General features: G+C 43.2%; 1 protein-coding gene across 1 annotated transcript in view; it reads right to left on the minus strand.

Annotated features, from left to right (window-relative positions):
* Positions 1 to 1,477: 1,477 nt before the first annotated feature.
* LOC126195504 (pickpocket protein 28-like) overlaps positions 1,478 to 19,027 on the minus strand; it is a 119,228-nt gene continuing 101,678 nt past the window's right edge. The window contains exons 10-11 of the mRNA XM_049934132.1: positions 14,694 to 14,800; positions 1,478 to 1,701 (exon numbers count right to left, since the gene is read on the minus strand). Of these exons, the coding sequence (XP_049790089.1) occupies positions 1,478 to 1,701; positions 14,694 to 14,800 (331 nt within the window). The remainder of the gene's footprint in view (positions 1,702 to 14,693; positions 14,801 to 19,027) is intronic.

Below are 19,027 nucleotides of genomic sequence, written 5' to 3' on the forward strand. Positions count from 1 at the left end.
ACTAAAACTACTTCTTTTGGTTTGCAAGTGACACTAGTGCTATAATAAATCCAAACACACACACAGTAACGGAAGAAATGTTAAATAATGTTCTTAAAAGTAGTAAGAGAGGTTTTCTGCAAATGCACTCACTCTCAATTTCCAGGATGACACAATATATTCAGTTTTGCACATCTATAGCCACTACAATACTGCCAAGTGTAACGCATATTGAGCAAATAATAACTAGGGCGCTGACTTCAGGAATTTTAGGTGTCCACATTGACGAGAATTTAAACTGGAGACAGCGCATTTTGGAGCCCCAAGACAACCACATTTCCACTTAGAATCATTGCAATTCTTGGGATGAGACAAATCATTAAGTTGCAATTATTTTCATATTTTCGTCCACTGATATCATATGGAATAATGTTCTGGGGCAAGTCATCTTTGAGAAAGAAAGCTTTCATTGCTCAAAAACGTTCTGTAAGAATAATATTTGGTGCTCACTCCCGATCATGTAGTAGAGATCTGTTTAATGAGTTCAGTAATTTGACTAATGCTTCACATATACTTATTCTCTCATGAAGTATGTTCTAAATAACTCACTATAGTTCAAAAAGAACGATGATGTACATAATTACAACACCAGAAGAAGAAAAGAGATTATTTACTACACGTGAAGGTTGTCTTTAGCACAAAAAGGGATGCGCAATGCAAACACCAAAATTTTTGGTCACTTACCCAGTGACATAAACTGTCAGAGAGCAAAATTAAATCAGAAAACAGATTAAAAAAGGTTCTTCTTGGTTATGTCTTCCGTTCTGTAGCAGAATTTCTGTTTTTGTAATGTGTAAAAGTTGATGGCCAGAAATGTCTAATTCATGTCTGTGTTTAATATAACAAAAAAGTAGAAAATTAAAAAAATGCAAACTGTCAGTATCAAGCTAAAAATTACATATGAAGGTGTAATATGAATGTAAAATGATTCGTTCCACATCATAACGAATAATTGCACAAATGATTCTGGGAACATGAAACTAACTAACTAACTAACATGCTCAGAACAGCTGAGTGAAGCTGTGATGGCAGAACTTTGCCTTGGTACCAGTCATACAATGGTATATAGAAACACAGAGATTTTCGCATGCATTTCCCGTTGCTGAGATGGTGCTATTACAGAAGCTGTTGAGACGGGAATTTCTGCTTAATTGTACCAGGGATCCTGATAGCTCCATAGTCCAACAACAGAGGGACAGAGTGGGCAGCACTTGGTCGCGCATCATTAGTTAATATTTCATCGTGAATAATGTTTGGCGTTTCTCATTCCATTTATGTTTTGAAAATTAGGAGGTGTTCTTCTCTAGAAACATCGGCGCTTGTGGGCAGCATTACCCAGCAGCATTTATATAAGTTATCACTAGATTCGATACGTTTGAAGAATATCAAGTTTAACTTTGTCAGTTTTTGGACATCCGAATGTTTCCAGACACTGGTGTTAGAAGAAGAAGGGCAGCCGTCCATTGGCAACACCGTAAACGGGCGGCAGCACCCGACACGTGCACAGCGCCACTGGCTTGAGATGGCGACCGTGGAGCTTCTGCGACGCGGGCGGCGCTGGGCGGCGGCGCAGCCACGGGAAGAGGGTGGCGTAGTAAGCCAGCTCCACCACGCTCAGCAGGCTGCCCCCCAGGCACAGGCCCAGGATACCACCGATAGTCGCTGCAGGACAGCGTGAGTCAGACACCGGAGCAAGGGCAAGTTCGCTGTAAAAGCTAGGAATGGAACAACTCTGAAGAATGTACTCCCACAGGGTTCTGTACTTGTACCAATTTTTTTCAACCTGCATACTGGCTCTGTGGCTCAGTCAGCAAGTGGACTACAAAATTCTGGGCAAGAAATTCACTAACAGCATAGTTCTGAAGCATGGACTCCGAGAGCACTCAGCACTTGCAACTATTCTTTGCACCTGCATACTGACACTGGGGGTCAGTCAGTAGGACAAGTCCAAGTCCACTACAAAATACTAGGATAGGTATCCAGTAACGGAACAGATCTCAAGAATAGATTCCCACTGGGCTCTCTACTGGCACCAATTCTTTTCAACCTTCATTCTGGTACTATGGGTCAGTCCTCAGAAAGTCCAAGGAAATCAGAAACTGAATAACTCTGAAGAATGGACTGCCTCAGGGATCTCTACTGGTACCAGCTATTTTCAGCGTCCATTCTGGTACCAGTGCCACCATGTTATTTCGAGTACCTGCCATTAATCTGATTAAATTGTGTCTTAAAAGTAATGTGTGCAAAATTATTGTATCATCGTAGGGTTTATTAAAGAAAGAAAGTGGAGATACACAACTCTGATGTGTTGCTTTGTTATAATGCTCGCTTAAATTGCACTTGTTTAAATTTATACTCCAAAAGTCCTAAAGTATTGTCAGTTAAATGACATTTACTAACTTCATTTGGCTTATGAAAAGTTCGTAAAGTAATGTTTGAAAAGGAAATCATTTTAGTAGTTGTTACGTTCATACTGGTACAAAAAGCTATAATTACGTTTCTTGAATAATAAATTAATTATCTGTTCTAAGTTGAAAGAACACCACTCTCAAGATTCGTCCTTTCAGGACATGGCGCCTGGTACTAGCAATCAGAATTACAGATTGTCGTGAGTAAAACTCTCGTGGTGAGTTAGTGTTGGTTCATGGCTCAGTGGTGAATGCTGTTACTGTGCTTTAGTGGGAAACATTAGTTATCAGAATAATAATTACAGGTGACAGTGAAACGTGTACTTTGTTTCTGGGTACAACGCTCGGTTTGTTTGACAACTGAATGCACCAGAAGTAGTATGATAGCCTAATTAACGTCCGTCATTGAGCAGAGGAAATCCAAATGCACTGAAGAATACTGGGAATAATTCTGAAGTAAGGGCTCACAAAGGGCTCTGTACTTGTAAGATTTCTCTTTCAACATTCGTTCTAGCACTGTGGATCAGACAACAAAGCAAGGCCCAATCCATTGCGAAATATGAGGCAAGAAAGTCAGCAACAATACAAATCTGAAGAGTGGTCTCCCACAGGGCCTTGTACTTGCACCAATACTTTCCAGTCCACATGCTGCAGGCATTCAACACACTGACATCAGGATATCCACTTATGCTCATGCAGAACCCCACAGACGCAGCGCGTTTATTTTCATTACTTTTATACATTTTACTTCAAGAGGTGTCCCCTGTAATATTCTCCCTCTGGAAAGCACTAGGACGCCCCAGTCGCAGGTCTAACTCGAAACCTGCTGACAAGAAATACTGGCAGTTCACCCAGAGAGCTCGTAATATGGAGCAGTGACAAGACAACGCGTGCAAGTAACGAGGCTGTACCATATGTCGTGCTGGATCACCTGTCATAGCAGCTATGTGCGACTCAATCGGGTATTCTGAATCAATCACGTGATCTGATAACTTGTAGCATCTCAAATATGGAAAGCAACCCTATAAGTTAATCAGTAACAATTAAACGAAGATATTTCTGTAATTTAATTGTTGATATAATAACTAGTTTAGATTTATTAATAATGTACAATTCAATTTTACATGTTCAGTCATGTTGGAAAGTGCAAGGAGGGGTATCAATAACTTCCACAGGTACAGGAGTAAATGTACCAAAAAGTCCAGCTTTATAACATTAGCTGCTAATGGTCCAGAGGCATGAAGGAATTGTCAGTTTCAGAATAGTCGCCATAATCTTCTTGAGATATTCAGCAACTGTTTAGATAGTTAAGACGATCGTTATTTATTATTCCGTCTCAGATAACATTTTTTATTAGATTACATGTATCGACCAATCTGCATCATCTTCAGATATACGAAATTGCGACAGCAACCTGTGTTATCTACTCAGAACCTCATATCAGAGTACTGTGCTTTTGCAAAACGCAGTATTCTGATTTGTGGTTCTGAATAGAGAAAAAGGGTTGCTGACACGACTGCTTAGATCAGAAGATGATCGAGAGCGATCGAAACATATAAGCTAATTAAAAAGGTGCAACTGTGATTGAACAATAAATGAGAATTATCTTCATTGTCAATTTGGTAAGGGAAGGAAGTGGGGAGTGGGGAGGAGGGGGGAATTGCAGAGAGATACCAAAGCTTCAGTGCAGTAAGCAGTTTCAAACGTATGTAGGCTGCGGTTATTCTGCAGAAATGAAGAGGATTAAACGGCGTGGAGAGCTGCATCAAACCAGTCTTCAGGCTGAAGACCACAAGAGCAGACAACAACGTTTAATCTGTAGTCTGGAGGACACTTGTAAATGCGCCATATAATCCGGTAAGATTTAAAATACAGTGATAATTCAGTGGAGCGGAGACTCGACAGTACGATCGTCTGCAGTAAAAAATCTAAAAAACAGCGGTAGCTTACCCTTATTGCCCAATAACAAGAACAAAAGTGTTTACACTACAGGCGACATATTCGTTGCGAGAGAACAGAAACTGTACTGGTACGTAAAAGAATTCTCACGTGTTCTTCAGTCTTAGATGGGAGGTTTTCGATATAGGACATGTTTCGATCTCTCTAGATCATCTTCAGATCTACGCAGTTGCTTCTATAACCGGTCGTATCTGTGTCAGACCCTCACGTCAGATGTGATGATCTAACATAGATATGATAGGTTGCTGAGGCAAGTACATAGAGCTCAAGATGATCCAGAGAGATTGAAACATATCACGTATTAAAAAAATGTCATTGAAATTGAAGATTAAATGAGAACTGTTTTAAAATGGAAGTTGTTACATTTGTCATAAAGAAGCTAAATGGCGTTGCATTTATTTCTTCAAAGCTTTTATGTCATTGCAGATGTCCAATGCAAATTCTTCAGGTATCTATGGAATCCATGCCCAAAACCCACGGTATTTTTGAACGGGATCCGATCGTACCGGCATTCGAAATCTCCACACCCGTTACGGGCAAACCCTGTACCGTAATAAAGTCACGTGACCTGGGACGCAACTATGTTGACAACAAAATTCCTGCCCTGTGCGTGCGCATCTGAGTACTCCCTAGATAAATGACATTGCTACTCTGTGAAAATGAGTCAAGCAATGCCATGAAAAAAGGGTTAGCACTTTCCGCTTCTGTAGTGTCCACATAGCGGTCTCCATTGAGAGCAGTCCCAAATCAGAGCAGCTGGGATCGAGAGTTGCCTCCAATACTCTCCCAGAACATCACGTCAACATGTAAGCGTTTCTGACTGTAATCCATCTTCCCGAAATTTTTGTAGACATTCAAAGCAAATTTCCCTTCCGACTATTTTCCCTACAGCGAAACTGGTCTCTATAGAAAGTATGTCGGTCGGCAAATAAAGCTAAGTCTCTGTTTCCCGCTGCTCGTTGCTAAACTGCGCAGCTATTGCGCAGGCCTATAAGAAAATGGTACTCAGATGTCTCATCGCGGCGACTGAAACTTACTCTCTTTTGCTCATATTTCATGGGCATACCACTGTGTAAAGTGGAACTGACCACTAAATGTCACGAGAAGCGGACCCGCCAGTATAAAAGGAGACTGGGAGTATTGTGGTGTCAGTAGAGAAGCAGGAACAGCAGAATGTGTAAGCGTATTGTCATATCGCTAGCTCGGTTGCGGAGTATCTTTGCGAGCGGCTGCATTGCAGAGTCGATCACGGGACGTGGAGCTGCTTGTAACGTCCCGAGTCAATACGCAATAGCATTTTATTGCAGTAAGCTACTTTGAAGTACGGGTTCGTAGCATTGGAGCCGTTGGCAGTGGCAATATACAGCCGCTGGTATCTTAGTGTGACTCACTCGCACCTGTCGCTAGCCTAGCCGAGCCGTGGGAAGCAGAATATTCAAGCCCCTAAGAATCTAAATAAACAGTATTAAATATTATTCAGTTTTGTTAAAAGTCAATATACAGCCCTTTGTTATTAAAAGGAAGGTTGTATTAAAATCTCAGCTCTCTACGTGAGATACTTTCAGATTGAGAGACAATTACCTAAAACACCAAAAACCGACACTTATAAAATAAAAGTCAGTTAGGATTCATTGCAGTTTGTCTTTTAGTATCTTTTGGAATTACTACTGAAGTTCACTAAATGGCAGAACGATTTATTTAGATTTTTTATAATTAAAAACGTTCACTATTTTTCATTTTCGTAACATAGAATTCAGAAAGGATTAATATTTATTTAATAACTATTGGTTTTGTTGTATGAATAAATGAGAGTTAGTGAGAGTGTATTTGTGGGACATACGTAAAGATTCAATATTATCTGATGTTAAACATTACGCAACTATGTCATAGCAAAGTCTGAAGCAATGAAAACTGTAATTTCACTACCTTGCTGATGATGTATGTCAAAGGGTACTTGCTTTTGTAAGAAGGCAGCCAGAATAACCATTTGCAGAGTAACGATTGTCCAATGTCGTTTCAAGATTAGTTTTCTTTTAGTTTGGTTTTGTTAAACATTTTATTAAGATTTCCGGGATGAAGTGACGTAAATGCATCTGTGAATATTGATTGGCGTAGGACAGTTTTGGCGCGAGATAGAATTCGAAGGATTGTTGTGATTGGCTGGTCATTTTGAACAACCAATCAGAGTTACGCATTTCCCGCGCTCTATCAAGCAGTTACAGGCCCTGGAAGGAACGGCAGGGAGTCAGTCGTTGGCTAGCTATCGGACGTACGGGTCATGTTGGACGTGTCCGTCTATGTTATGAGTAAAATGAAGAAGTTAATGGTATTTCGCGTCCGGATGGTATTGCCGTGAAAGCAGTTGCATTTACGGACAGATTGTGGAAATTTGAGCTTTGTGAAGTGTTAAGACCGAATGTGAAACTCATATATTGTAGCAGAGCATCGACTGTAGATCATGTAATAATTCGGGTCGGACTGAAGTACATTTCTAACTGCCTCGCGTGTATATTGGGTTGAATGAACTGTGAGCTGAGGACATTGGTATTAGTCGTATAAATAAATACGAGCTGATGGCTAATTCTTTAATTTTGAACGTAAAGAAATAAAGAACTTGTTTCGGAATTTTGTCATTTTCTTTCTAAAAGAATGAAGCAATCGCCCTCCACCCGAAAATCGTTATAAGATATTACAGGATAGCTTGCTACCAGAGTTTAGGCGAACTTTGCAAACAAGTATTGACGATGTTTTTCTTCAACGCTGCTTTTAACATCGTCTGAACAGTATCTATGTATGCAGAGAATAGGGCTGGTGACCAGACGCCTTACTGAGTTAGGTGGAACTTTTTGTAGTGCACAGTACGACGAAAGACAGTGATCAGACAATTACCCAACGCAACGCTAGTTGTAACCCGCCTCGCCGCATGCTGTGTTGTGTTGCGGGTAGCTCTGCATGGGGAAGGCATTATTATGGCAGTTCAAGTGTGGCTGCAAGTATTGTTATTGTGAAGCAATGAGTTATGGAAGTGGATTCAGTGAAAAGTGCGTAAAGAAGTAATTAAGTATGAGCAGTGCCGCCGATAATGTCTTTGAATGTCCGCCCGTTTGCGTGTCGTACCTAACAACATCAATCATCCGCGTCGTGTTCGGCCTCCCAGAATGAAACTAATGTGAGTCAGTAAAATAATTTAGCACAAAGGAGAGCAATCTGGTACCAGATATCGTGTGTGCGTGACGAGCGTAAGAACTTCCTTTCGACCATTCGGCTTCCGCATCATCAACAATACCCCCGTCGTGTCAGTCAAGCGTACGCTCGTCAAAGTGAAAATTGTGGATAGCTAATCACCATCATCATTGCCTGTGTATCTATCACTGAAGGTTCGGCCAGAGTAAGACTGTGAAATACGTATGACGGCGTGAAGTACAATAGTGACAGACATTAACATCATCAAGAACACTGTACAATAATAAGGGAATGATAATTATGACCTCTCATCAAATTAGCAAGAATGTTACTTGTCATCAACTATTACGACTTAGTGTATAAACAGTGCAACCTGCGATTTTCTTATCGTCTCAAAATAGAATCGTTCATACCAGACGTAGGACAGTGTTGTGTTTAGTGTTTAATGGCTCCTCTAAACCTGCTTGCATATTTATATAGCCTACATAATTTAAGGCAAGCCAGCAGTAGTGTGGAGCAGAAATAACACGGCCGCCGCGAGAGCACCAGGTATGTAGCGTGGGCAAGGCGCACGGTTAAAGCGAGAACAGTTTAAGGTTCCCCCACCAGTTGTACCCCAGTGCGTGTTACAAATGGGTCGGTCAGAGACTTCGAACGTGGGTTAGTCACTGGATGTCAACCGAGTAATAGATCCATTAGAGACATTTCAGCCCTTCTAAATCTGCTCAGGTCGACTGTCAGAGCTGTTACTGTGAAGTGGAAACGCAATGGAACAACCACTGCTAGTCTTGGTAATAAAAAGATCAGCCTCCTAACGTACTTTGCATATTTCCACTCAATAATGTCTTATGGTCTAGTTTTCTGGGGTAACTCACCACTTAGACAAAAGTATTGGTTGCACAAAAGAGAGCAGTGAGAATAATTAGTGGTGTTCACCCAAGGACGTCATGTAGGCACCGTTTCAAGGAGTTAGGTATTTTAACTGCACCATCAGAGTACATATATTCGCTAATGAAATTCGTTAAAAATAATCCATCTCAAATCGCGAGGAACAGTGATGTTCATACATACAACACTAGAGAGGAAAAATGACCTTTCCTATCCGTTATTAAAGCTGTCAGTTGCTCAAAAAGGAGTACATTATTCAGCAACAAAGATCTTTGAGCATTTGCCCAACAACATAACGTGTCTGGCAGGTAGCAGATCAAGTTTTAAATCTATCTTAAAATATTTTCTTTTGGAAAACTCCTTCTGTTCCATGGACGAGTTTCTGTATCAGAACGGGTAAAAAAAATGTACCTCTACATGTAGTTGCATGTGTAGAACTAAAAATTTCAGTAATATTAATATTAGCACTATTCATGTATGTATATATATCTTGTAACCTGACTTGTTCCACATCATATCGATAAAATAATCGTAAAAATGATCTACGGAACGTGACATAACTAAACTAAACTAAACTGCTAAACCAAGACCAGGCAGACTTCGTGTATTGATGGACAACAACCATCAAGCGCTGTGGTGAGTGGTTGTAAAAGATCGCATGAAATCAGTGGAAGGAATTAAGGAATGACTCGTGAGTTCCAAGGTACTACAAGCAATCCAGCTAGCACAATGACTGTGCATAAGAGAGTTAAAATGAACGGGTACAATGGTCATCTATTTCCTCAGTGGCCAGACGTTTCTGTAGCCAACACAAACGACGCTTGATGTGGAGTGATAAGCGACGCCACTAGACAGTGGGTTAATCGAAAAGAGTGATTCGGAGTGGTGAATCGCACTATAACCTACGGCAGTTAGACGGAAAGGTAACGATTTGGCGAATGCATGGAGAACGTTACCAGTCATCATGTACACTGCCGACAATGAAGTACACAGGAGGTGATGTTAGGGTATGGGGATGTTCTTAGTTAGGGTGTGATCCCCCTATTGCGCTTAAGGAAACACTATCTTAAGAAGTATGTGAACACATCTTCCAGCACAGTGTATTGCATGCAGTAGAGGGACAGTCCGGAGACGATGATTCTACCAGCATCACAATGCGTCTGCAGCTCGTGGTCTTGTGGCTAGCGTTGCTGACTCTGGATCACGAGGTCCTGGGTTCGATACCCGGCTAGGCTGGGGATTTTCTCTGCCTGGGGACTGGGTGTTTGTGTTGTCCTCATCATTTCATCTTCATCATCATTCGTAACAGTGACTGGATAGCACTGTGTAGAAACTGGGTCTTTGCACGGGCGCTGATGACCGCGCAGTTGAGCGCCCCGCAAACCAAATCTCATCATCATCACAGCATCACAATGTACCGTCTCATAAGGCAGAATCTATGAGGAAATGGGTTGTGAAGAATAACACACCTGAAATGGACTGCCTTGCCCAGAGTCACTACCTCAACGCAGTGGATCACCTCTGGAATGAGTTACAACGTCGACTGCGCTCGAGACCCTTGCGTCCGACATCACTACCTTCTCAGGTTTAGGCTCTTGAGGAAGAATGGGTTGTCATTCCTCCACAGACATTTAGACAGCTCGTTGAAAGTGTCACTGGCAGAGTCCATGCTTTCATAAGGACAAAGGGTGGACCCCTCCCACATTAATGTCCATTAACATGTATCTGCGTACTTTTGATCAGATAGTGAACTTACCTCAGAAGTAACCATTTGCTGAGTAGTTGCCATCGTTAGGAAAGTTTCCTGATTACTTGGACTTGTGTGTTACTTTGGTCTGGGAAAAAAATTATCGGATCCAGGGTCATTTATCTTGCAAGATTTTTCGTTAGGTTTATTAGTAAGTTGAAGAAGCTATGTTATTAAACGCATCTTTAATTTGTTGGGTTTCAAACTGCCGAAACTCTAATACCTAAATCTGTGGGCTTGTGACGTCGACAGACGATTGTTATCCTATTTTCTCGTTTTCGCACTCTTAGATCACTCTTTCGAACGGTTAGCTGATGGAGAAATATTTACTGACATCACTATCATCAACGAGAAGGAAACTTTACAGGCAGTTCAGAGTCAAATCACAAATAAATCTACAACCATATATACGAAACTCTTAATTAAAATGAAACTGTGAAAGAGTGCTAAACCACCTCACACGTGTGTTATTTCCATGAATTACATTTCTGCCTTATGAAAGTCGCCGCAAAACATCACTACCTAGTGGACACACTCAATAATTGCGAAACCTGTCATCCAAGTTCAGCAATTCTAAAGTTTTACCGACTCGTTGAGGCAAGCGGCTAATTGCTGCAGGTTTAAAGTTTTATCCCTCTCGGTCTATTTGTGCTTCGGGGCTTAATCTGGCTTTCACAGCCGGCCGCTGTGACCGAGCAGTTCTAGCCGCTTCAGTCCGGAAACGCGCTGCTGCTACGGTCGCAGGTTCGAATCCTGCCTCGGGGCTTGGATGTGTGTGATGTCCTTAGGTTAGTTAGGTTTAAGTAGTTCTAAGTCTAGGGGACTGGTGACCACAGATGTTAAGTCCCATTTTTTGGCTTTCACAGCTGGCAACACTTTACCTAAGAAGAGGCTGCGAAGTTGCGCTGTAGTTTGGATCCATTGTCAAGCTGTATGAGCACCCGAAACTACCCTGATGATACATTTAATAGGTCGGAGGAAGACGAGGGCAGTAACACGTCTAACAGAACCGTTATTAAGATATCCCATGCTACTGAAAGAAACCTTCATCTGATATGAAATGAGAATACGAGGGTTGGAACTTAAATAGTGGCAACTATTTACTCACAACTGATACAAAAGAGTTACATGTTTGTACCTGTTACTGTCCAGCGTTGTGTAGAACCCGTTGCCAGCGATGTGGAAGGTGTAGTATACCGTTAGCAGAGACTACTCTGTAGATGGTGCGAATGGAGCTGTCTAAAGTTATGGTGATTCTCGTGTACGACTGTGAAGGTGTTGTCCTAAAGCATTACGTTCCTCCACGGCAGATCGCCAATTCACAGTATTACTGTTCGTTTTTGGAGCATCACCTGCGACTAGCTTTACGACAGAAGCGACGACACTTTCTGCGCAACCTACCCCTCATTTTGCACGGCAATGTGCGGGCAAGCTGTGGCAGCTTTGTTCGGTCGATGGGAGTGGGAAGTACCTTACCATCCACCATCCTCCCCGGACTTAAGCCCTTGTGACTCTGATTTGATTCCAAAGATGAAGGAACCACTTCGTGGCATTCGCTTCAGAACTATTCCAGAGATTCGACAGTCATTAGACCGCTCCATTCGCACCATCAACAGAACAGGCTCTGCTAACGGTATACTACGCCTTCCACATCGCTGGTTACGGGGTCTACACAACGCTGGTGACTACTTTGAAGGACAGTAAGAGGTGCCAACATGTAACTCTTTTGTATCGGTTGTGAATGAATAGTTGCCACTATTTGAGTTCCAACCATCGTATTTTGAAAATGTGTGGTAGGTTCTATGGGACCAAACTGCTGAGGTCATCGGTCCCTAGGTTGATACACTACTTTATCTAACTTACGCTAAGGACAACACACACACCCATGCCCATATCCCTTGGTGCAATCAGTTACATAGTATCCCCGCCCCCGCCTACACCACTCCCACCCCTCAACCGATTCCCCACCATCATTAACTTTAACGCCTAACTAAACTTTTGAATGAAAAATAATTTTGTTTGAAAACCTATGTTTTTAAAATGATGGAAGATAAATGATATTTAGTTTATGTGTGTGTGTGTGTGGGGGGGGGGGGTGTTTTGTATACTGTAATGACTGATGAAGCAATTCCCGGTGAGCGAGTGCTACCCACAGCTCAGTCACGAAAGCTAACGTCCACAGTGATGGTAGACACTTGTCACAAAATGCGCATTCTCTGCACTACGCTTGTCCCTAGCGGCATTTGCGTCACCCACACCATGCATCCCCATTTAAAATCCACCTAGGTAAAATGTGTGCACTGTAGTTACTGTTTCTAAATCACTTGATTGCTGTACTTCTACTTCTGAACTGGCACACATTGCAAGACTTCACGCCGGTAACGCTTTGTGTCTGACTACTCTAACAACAATAATGATAATGACTATGTGTACAACAGTATATTGTTAGTTCATATACACTACGTGATCAAAAGCATCCGGACACCTGGCTGAAAATGACATACAAGTTCGTGGCACCCTCCATCGATAATGGTGGAATTCAATATGGTTTTGGCCCACCCTTAGCCTTGGTGACAGCTTCAACTCTCGCTGGCATACGTTCAGTCAGGTGCTGGAAGGTTTCTTGGGGAATGGCAGCCCATTCTTCACGGAGTGCTGCACTGAGGAGAGGTATCGATGTCGGTCGGTGAGGCCTGGCACGAAGTCGGCGTTCCAAAACGTCCCAAAGGTGTTCTGTAGGGTTCAGGTCAGGACTCTGTGCAGGCCAGCCCATTACAGGAATGTTATTGTCGTGTAACCACTCCGCCACAGGCCATGCATTATGAACACGTACTCGATCGTGTTGGAAGATGCATTCGCCATCAAATGTTCAAATGTGTGTGAAATCTTATGGGACTTAACCGCTAAGGTCATCAGTCCCTAAGCTTACACACTACTTAACCTAAATTGTCCTATGGACAAACACATACACCCATGCCCGAGGGAGGACTCGAACCTCCGCCGGGACCAGCCGCACAGTTCATGACTGCAGCGCCTTTTAGACCGCTCGGCTAATCATGCGCGGCCAATCGCCATCCCCGAATTGCTCTTCAACAGTGGGAAGCAAGAAGGTGCTTAAAACATGAATGTAGGCCTCTGCTGTGATAGTGCCACGCAAAACTAGAAGGGGTGCAAGCCCCCTCCATGAAAAACACTACCACACCATAACACCGCCGCCTCCGTATTTTACTGTTGGCACTACACACGCTGGCAGATGACGTTCACTGGGCATTCGTCATACCCCCACCCTGCCATCGGATCGCCACTTGTGTACCGTGATTCATCACTCCACACAACGTTTCTCCACTGTTCAATCGTCCAATGTTCACGCTCTTTACGCTAAGCGAGGCGTCGTTTAGCACTTGCCGGCGTGATGTGTGGCTTATGAGCAGCCGCTCGACCATGAAATCCAAGTTTTCTCACTTCCCACCTAACTGTCATAGTACTTGCAGTGGATCCTGATGCAGTTTGGAATTCCTGTGTGATGGTCTGGATAGATGTCTGCCTGTTACACATTAAGACACTTTTCAACTGTCGGCGGCCTCTGTCAGTCAACAGACAAGATCCGCCTGTACGTTTTTGTGCTGCACATGTGCCTTCACGTTTCCACTTCACTATCACATCGGAAACAGCGAACCTAGGGATGTTTAGGAGTGCGGAAATCTCGCTTACAGACGTATGACACAAGTGACACCCAATCACCTGACCATGTTCGTAGTCCATGAGTTCCGCGGAGCGTCCCATTCTGCTCTCTCACGATGTCTAATGACTACTGAGGTCGCTGATACGTATCACCTAGCAGTAGATGGCAGCACAATGCACCTAATATGAAAAACGTATGTTCTGTGGGTGTCCGGATACTTTTGATCACATAGTGTATACATTTCGAAGTTAGTAATGAAGCAACTTCTCGTCTATTGCAGGAACTATCTACAATACAGAAGATATTTTCATGAGATATTCAACGTTTGTTGCGGAAGTCTTACTTTCACTTTCATAGAGGTACAGTTCCAAGTACAAAGTACGTGTGTAATCGGTGATCTATGTGAAATATCTGTGACCTCCACTGCATGGTGTCATGCGTTAATACTAGTAACTGAGGAAAAAGAATTATTGATAACTTCTACAATCAGCATTAAGGTATTCCAAAATTGTGATAATGGTAATGATGTTTTAAAAGTAATTTAGTTTCATGAGTGAAACACAATCACACGTTTTTGGATTTTTACCCATTAGAAAATTTCATCTTACCCCTCAGGGGGGAATTAGCTCCAGGTTGGGAACTATTGATCTAGATCAACATATCTGGCTCTTATAGTTAAATGACCATCGAGTAAAACAAATGGAAACACGGGCACGCTAAAGAGATCTATAGAAGAAATTCATTGTCACATTGCTTCAACACATAGCGAAGTGAGAGAGGCACTTACCAAGCAGGTTGTCCCACGTCATGTAGACAGTCCTCTGGTACTTGATGCACGTGATGTCACCAAAGTAAGCGTTTAGGACCGTGAGGTTTGGAGACGTCTGGCCTTTCCTAGGGTTGAAAGAACAAACACAAAACACTGTCACAACTGAAAACAAAGAGCGAGAAGGGAGTCACTCAAAGTGCTATTCCGTGGAATGAGCAGAAACTACATACTGCGCATGAAAATGCCGAGCACATAATGACTGTATTTCCACATCCACAGCTACACTCCACAAGTCATCTTACAGTGTGAGGTGGAGGGTACTTCTGGTGTCAATTTCATCTCCCCCCCTTTTTTTCGCTCAATCCACACATGGTTCTTGGAAAGAACAATAGCAGGCAAACACTCGTATGAGCTGCAACTTCCCCAATTCCCAAGAAGTGGTCATTCGTGAGACGTACGTGGAGGACAGTAATAATTTGCCTGATTCTTCTTGGAATGTACGTTCCCAGAACTTTAACAGCAAACTCGGGTGTGGTACACAGCTCTTACCTTGTAGCACCTGGCATTTGGTAGAGATGAGCCTGCTCCTTTGTAATGCTCTCGCAATGGCTAAGCCGAAACCGTGATGGAAATCACCGCTCTTCCTTCGACTGTCTTCATTTGCTCTATCAGATCAATCTGATAACGATACTATATAAGAAAGCAATACTTAAGAATCGATCGAAATGCTTATTCTCTAAGTCTCTTCTTTTGTGGATGAATTATATCTACCCAAGATATTTCCAATGACTGTTAGTCTTGAAATTGCTTTTCCAGTTAGTTTTACTTGGAACAAAAGACATACTTCTATATATTTTACAGTTGTTGCTACTCACAGTGATTTATCAAACAGCATTCTCATATATCAAAAAAAGTTTTGCATCACCTCGGTTCCGAGAGTTCTGGAACCTGTACAGAAAATTGGAATAGAGATCAACAAAAACATGCTTTCCGTCCTTTTAATTGCTCATGATAACCACACATTTCATGTTGTACCACCACACAGCAAGACCTTCAGAGGTGGTGGCCCAGATTGCTATACACACCTGACCTCTAATACCCAGTAGCACGTCCTCTTGTATTGATGCGTGCCGGTATTCGTCGTGACAAACTATCCACAAGTTCATCAAGGCACTGTTGGCCCAGATTGTCCCACTCCTCAACGGCGATTCGGCGTAGATTCCTCAGAGTGGTTGGTGGGTCACGTCATCCATAAGCAGCCCTTTTCAATCTATCCCAGGCATGCTCGATAGGGTTCATGTCTGGAGAACATGATGGCCACTCTAGTCGACCTATTTCGTTATCCTGAAGGAAATCATTCACAAGATAAACACGATGAGGGCGCGAATTGTCGTCCATGAAGACGAATGCCTTGCCAATATGCTGCCGATATGGCTGCACTATCGGTCGGAGGATGGCATTCACGTATCGCACAGCCGTTAGGGCGCCTTCCATGTCCATCACCGGCGTACGTCAGCCCCACATAATGCCACCCCAAAACAGCAGGGAACCTCCACCTTGCTGCACTCGCTGGACAGTGTGTCTAAGGCATTCAGCCTGACCGGGTTGCCTCCAAACACGTGTCTGACGATTGAAGACGTATGCGGCACACCGGAGGAGAGAACGTGATGCCAATCCTCAGTGGTCTATTCGGCATGTTGTTGGGCCCATCTGCACCGTGCTGCATGGTGTCGCGGTTGCAAAGATGGACCTCGCCATGGACATCAGGAGTGATGTTGCGCATCTTGCAGCCTATTGCGCACAGTTTGAATCGTAACACGACGTCCGGTGGCTGCACGAAAAGCATTATTCAACATGGTGGCGTTGCTGTCTGGGTTCTTCCGAGCCATAATTCGTAGGTAGCGGTCATCCACTGCAGTAATTGCCCTTGGAGGGACTGTGCGAGGCATGTCATCGACAGTTGCTGTCTCTCCTCCATGTCCGAACATCATCGCTTTGGTTCACTCCGAGACGCCGGGACGCTTCCCTTGTTGAGAACCCTTCCTGGCACAAAGTAACAATGCAGACACGATCGATAAGCGGTATTGACTGTCTAGGCATGATTCAACTACAGACAACACGAGCCAAGTACCTCCTTCCTGGTGGAATGACTGGAACTGATCGGCTGTACGACATGCTCCGTCTAATAGGCGCTGCTCATGCATGGTTGTTTATATCTTTGGGCGGGTTTAGTATCATCTCTGAACAGTCAAAGGTACTGTGTCTGTGATACAATATCCACAGTCAGCGTCTGTCTTCAGGAGTTCTGAGAATTGGGGTGATACAAAACTTTTTTTTATGTATATATATACAATGGTTCAAATGGCTCTCAGCGCTTTGGGACTTGACATCTACGGTCATCAGTCCCCTACAACTTAGAACTACTTAAACCTAACTAACCTAAGGACATCACACACATCCATGCCCGAGGCAGGATTCGAACCTGAGACCATAGCAGTAACGCAATTCCGAACTGAAGCACCTAGAACCGCTCGGCCACACCGGCCGGCTATATATATATATATATATATATATATATATATATATATATATATATATATATGTGTGTGTGTGTGTGTGTGTGTGTGTGTGTGTGTGTGTGTGTGTGTGTTTGTGTTTGTGTGTATGTGTGTGTGTGTGTTATATCCAGCATCTCTTCCTAAACCAGTGGATCGATTTCAGGCAAACCTGGTACACAAATTCCTTGCTATATGATAATCAGCACTGTGAGCATTAGAATCTTCCAGGAAGTTGCAGTTTCATTAGAACCTCCTATCTCACATAGGCCAAGAGATATGGGAGAAAAGGGTTTTCAGATCCTCACATGTAGGCTCCTCTAAAAGACAAGCATGTTTTGTGGGCAGTATCGGTATGTGTTGCATGGGTTACGTGTATGGGTTGGCATGGCTACACACAGGGAAGGGAGGGGGGGGGGGGCACTTAATGGATAATGACAGAGGAGGAAGGATAACGTGGACAGAGAGGGGGGGGGGGGGTAAGAAATGGAGTCAGACAGGGAGCATAGATGTACACAATATATATGTCGAACACGAATGCGAGCAAAGCCACGGGGAAAAAGATAATTTATACATAAATCGTGTGCTATAAGGGCTCCCTTGGAGTATTCCCAAATACTTTTACAACTGACTATTTCGTCTCCTACATGAGTTGTATTCGGTAAGAAGTTCTGAATCTAGTCACAAAGGTGGTCCGATATTTCGCGAGATCGAACTTTGTCCATCAGATGACAGAGTGGAGCTGTGCCGAACCCTTTCGGTAGTCAAGAAACACATCAAACTGGGCAGTGTAACAGTAAAGGCCGTATAACTCCCCCCTGGGGTACTCCGTTTATGAATACATATTGAGTTCTGTCACCAAGGAAGTCTTATATACAGGATGAAACATTCTCTCTGCAGCGAACTGTGCGCTGATATGAAACTTCAAGGGAGATTAAAACTGTGTGACAGACCTAGACTCGAACTCGGGACCTTTGCCTTTCGCAGCAAGCGCTCTACCTGCTGAGCTACCTAAGCACGACGCTCAACCCTTCACCACAGCGTTACATCCGCAAGTATCTCGTCTGCTACCTACCAAACTTCACAGAAGCTCTCCTGCGAAACTTGCAAGACAAGTTCTCTTGCAAGAAACGATATTGCAGAGACATGGCTTAGCCACAGCAAGAGATGTTTCCAGAACTAATTTTTCACTTTGCAGCAGAGTTTAGGCGGTAGGCGATAACATTCTGGCATAAGTAAAGCTTTGAGGGGGAGACGCGAGCTGTTCTCAGTCAATCGAGCAACTGCTCACAAGAGGCAAAGTTCCTGAGTTCGAGACTCGGTCCAGCATAGTTTTAATCTGCTTGGAAGTTTCAGGTCCTGTATACTTCAAAACTCTAATCCAATACGCGGTAAGCTTGTATTTTGTTCACTAAACGACATACCAGAACTGTACCGTATGCCCACCAGAAGTCAAGAAGCAAGTCTTCAGCCTGGGCAGCCTTGTCTCCGATGTTCTGAGGCTCATGGTAGGGCAGACCGAGCCGAGTTTCACAAGATCTCTGTTTCCGAAATCCATCTTCATTCCTATATAGGAGATTTCTGTCGCACAATAAGGAGGCATAAAGAGCGTGTAACTTACTGTGAGATAAATCTGTTGTTCAGATCACAGCACAGAGTCAGCAAACATTTTAATAGTGTCAGAATAGAGGAGGTAATTGAATTTCAGCTGAAGCGTTGGCAGACAAATAACGCATCATGCCAAGCGTGTTCAAAAAAATCTCCGAAGTAACCATCCAGCCTCCTGACAAACAAAAC

This window comes from Schistocerca nitens, chromosome 7, assembly GCF_023898315.1.
Source record: "Schistocerca nitens isolate TAMUIC-IGC-003100 chromosome 7, iqSchNite1.1, whole genome shotgun sequence".
NCBI classification, from domain to species: domain Eukaryota; kingdom Metazoa; phylum Arthropoda; class Insecta; order Orthoptera; family Acrididae; genus Schistocerca; species Schistocerca nitens.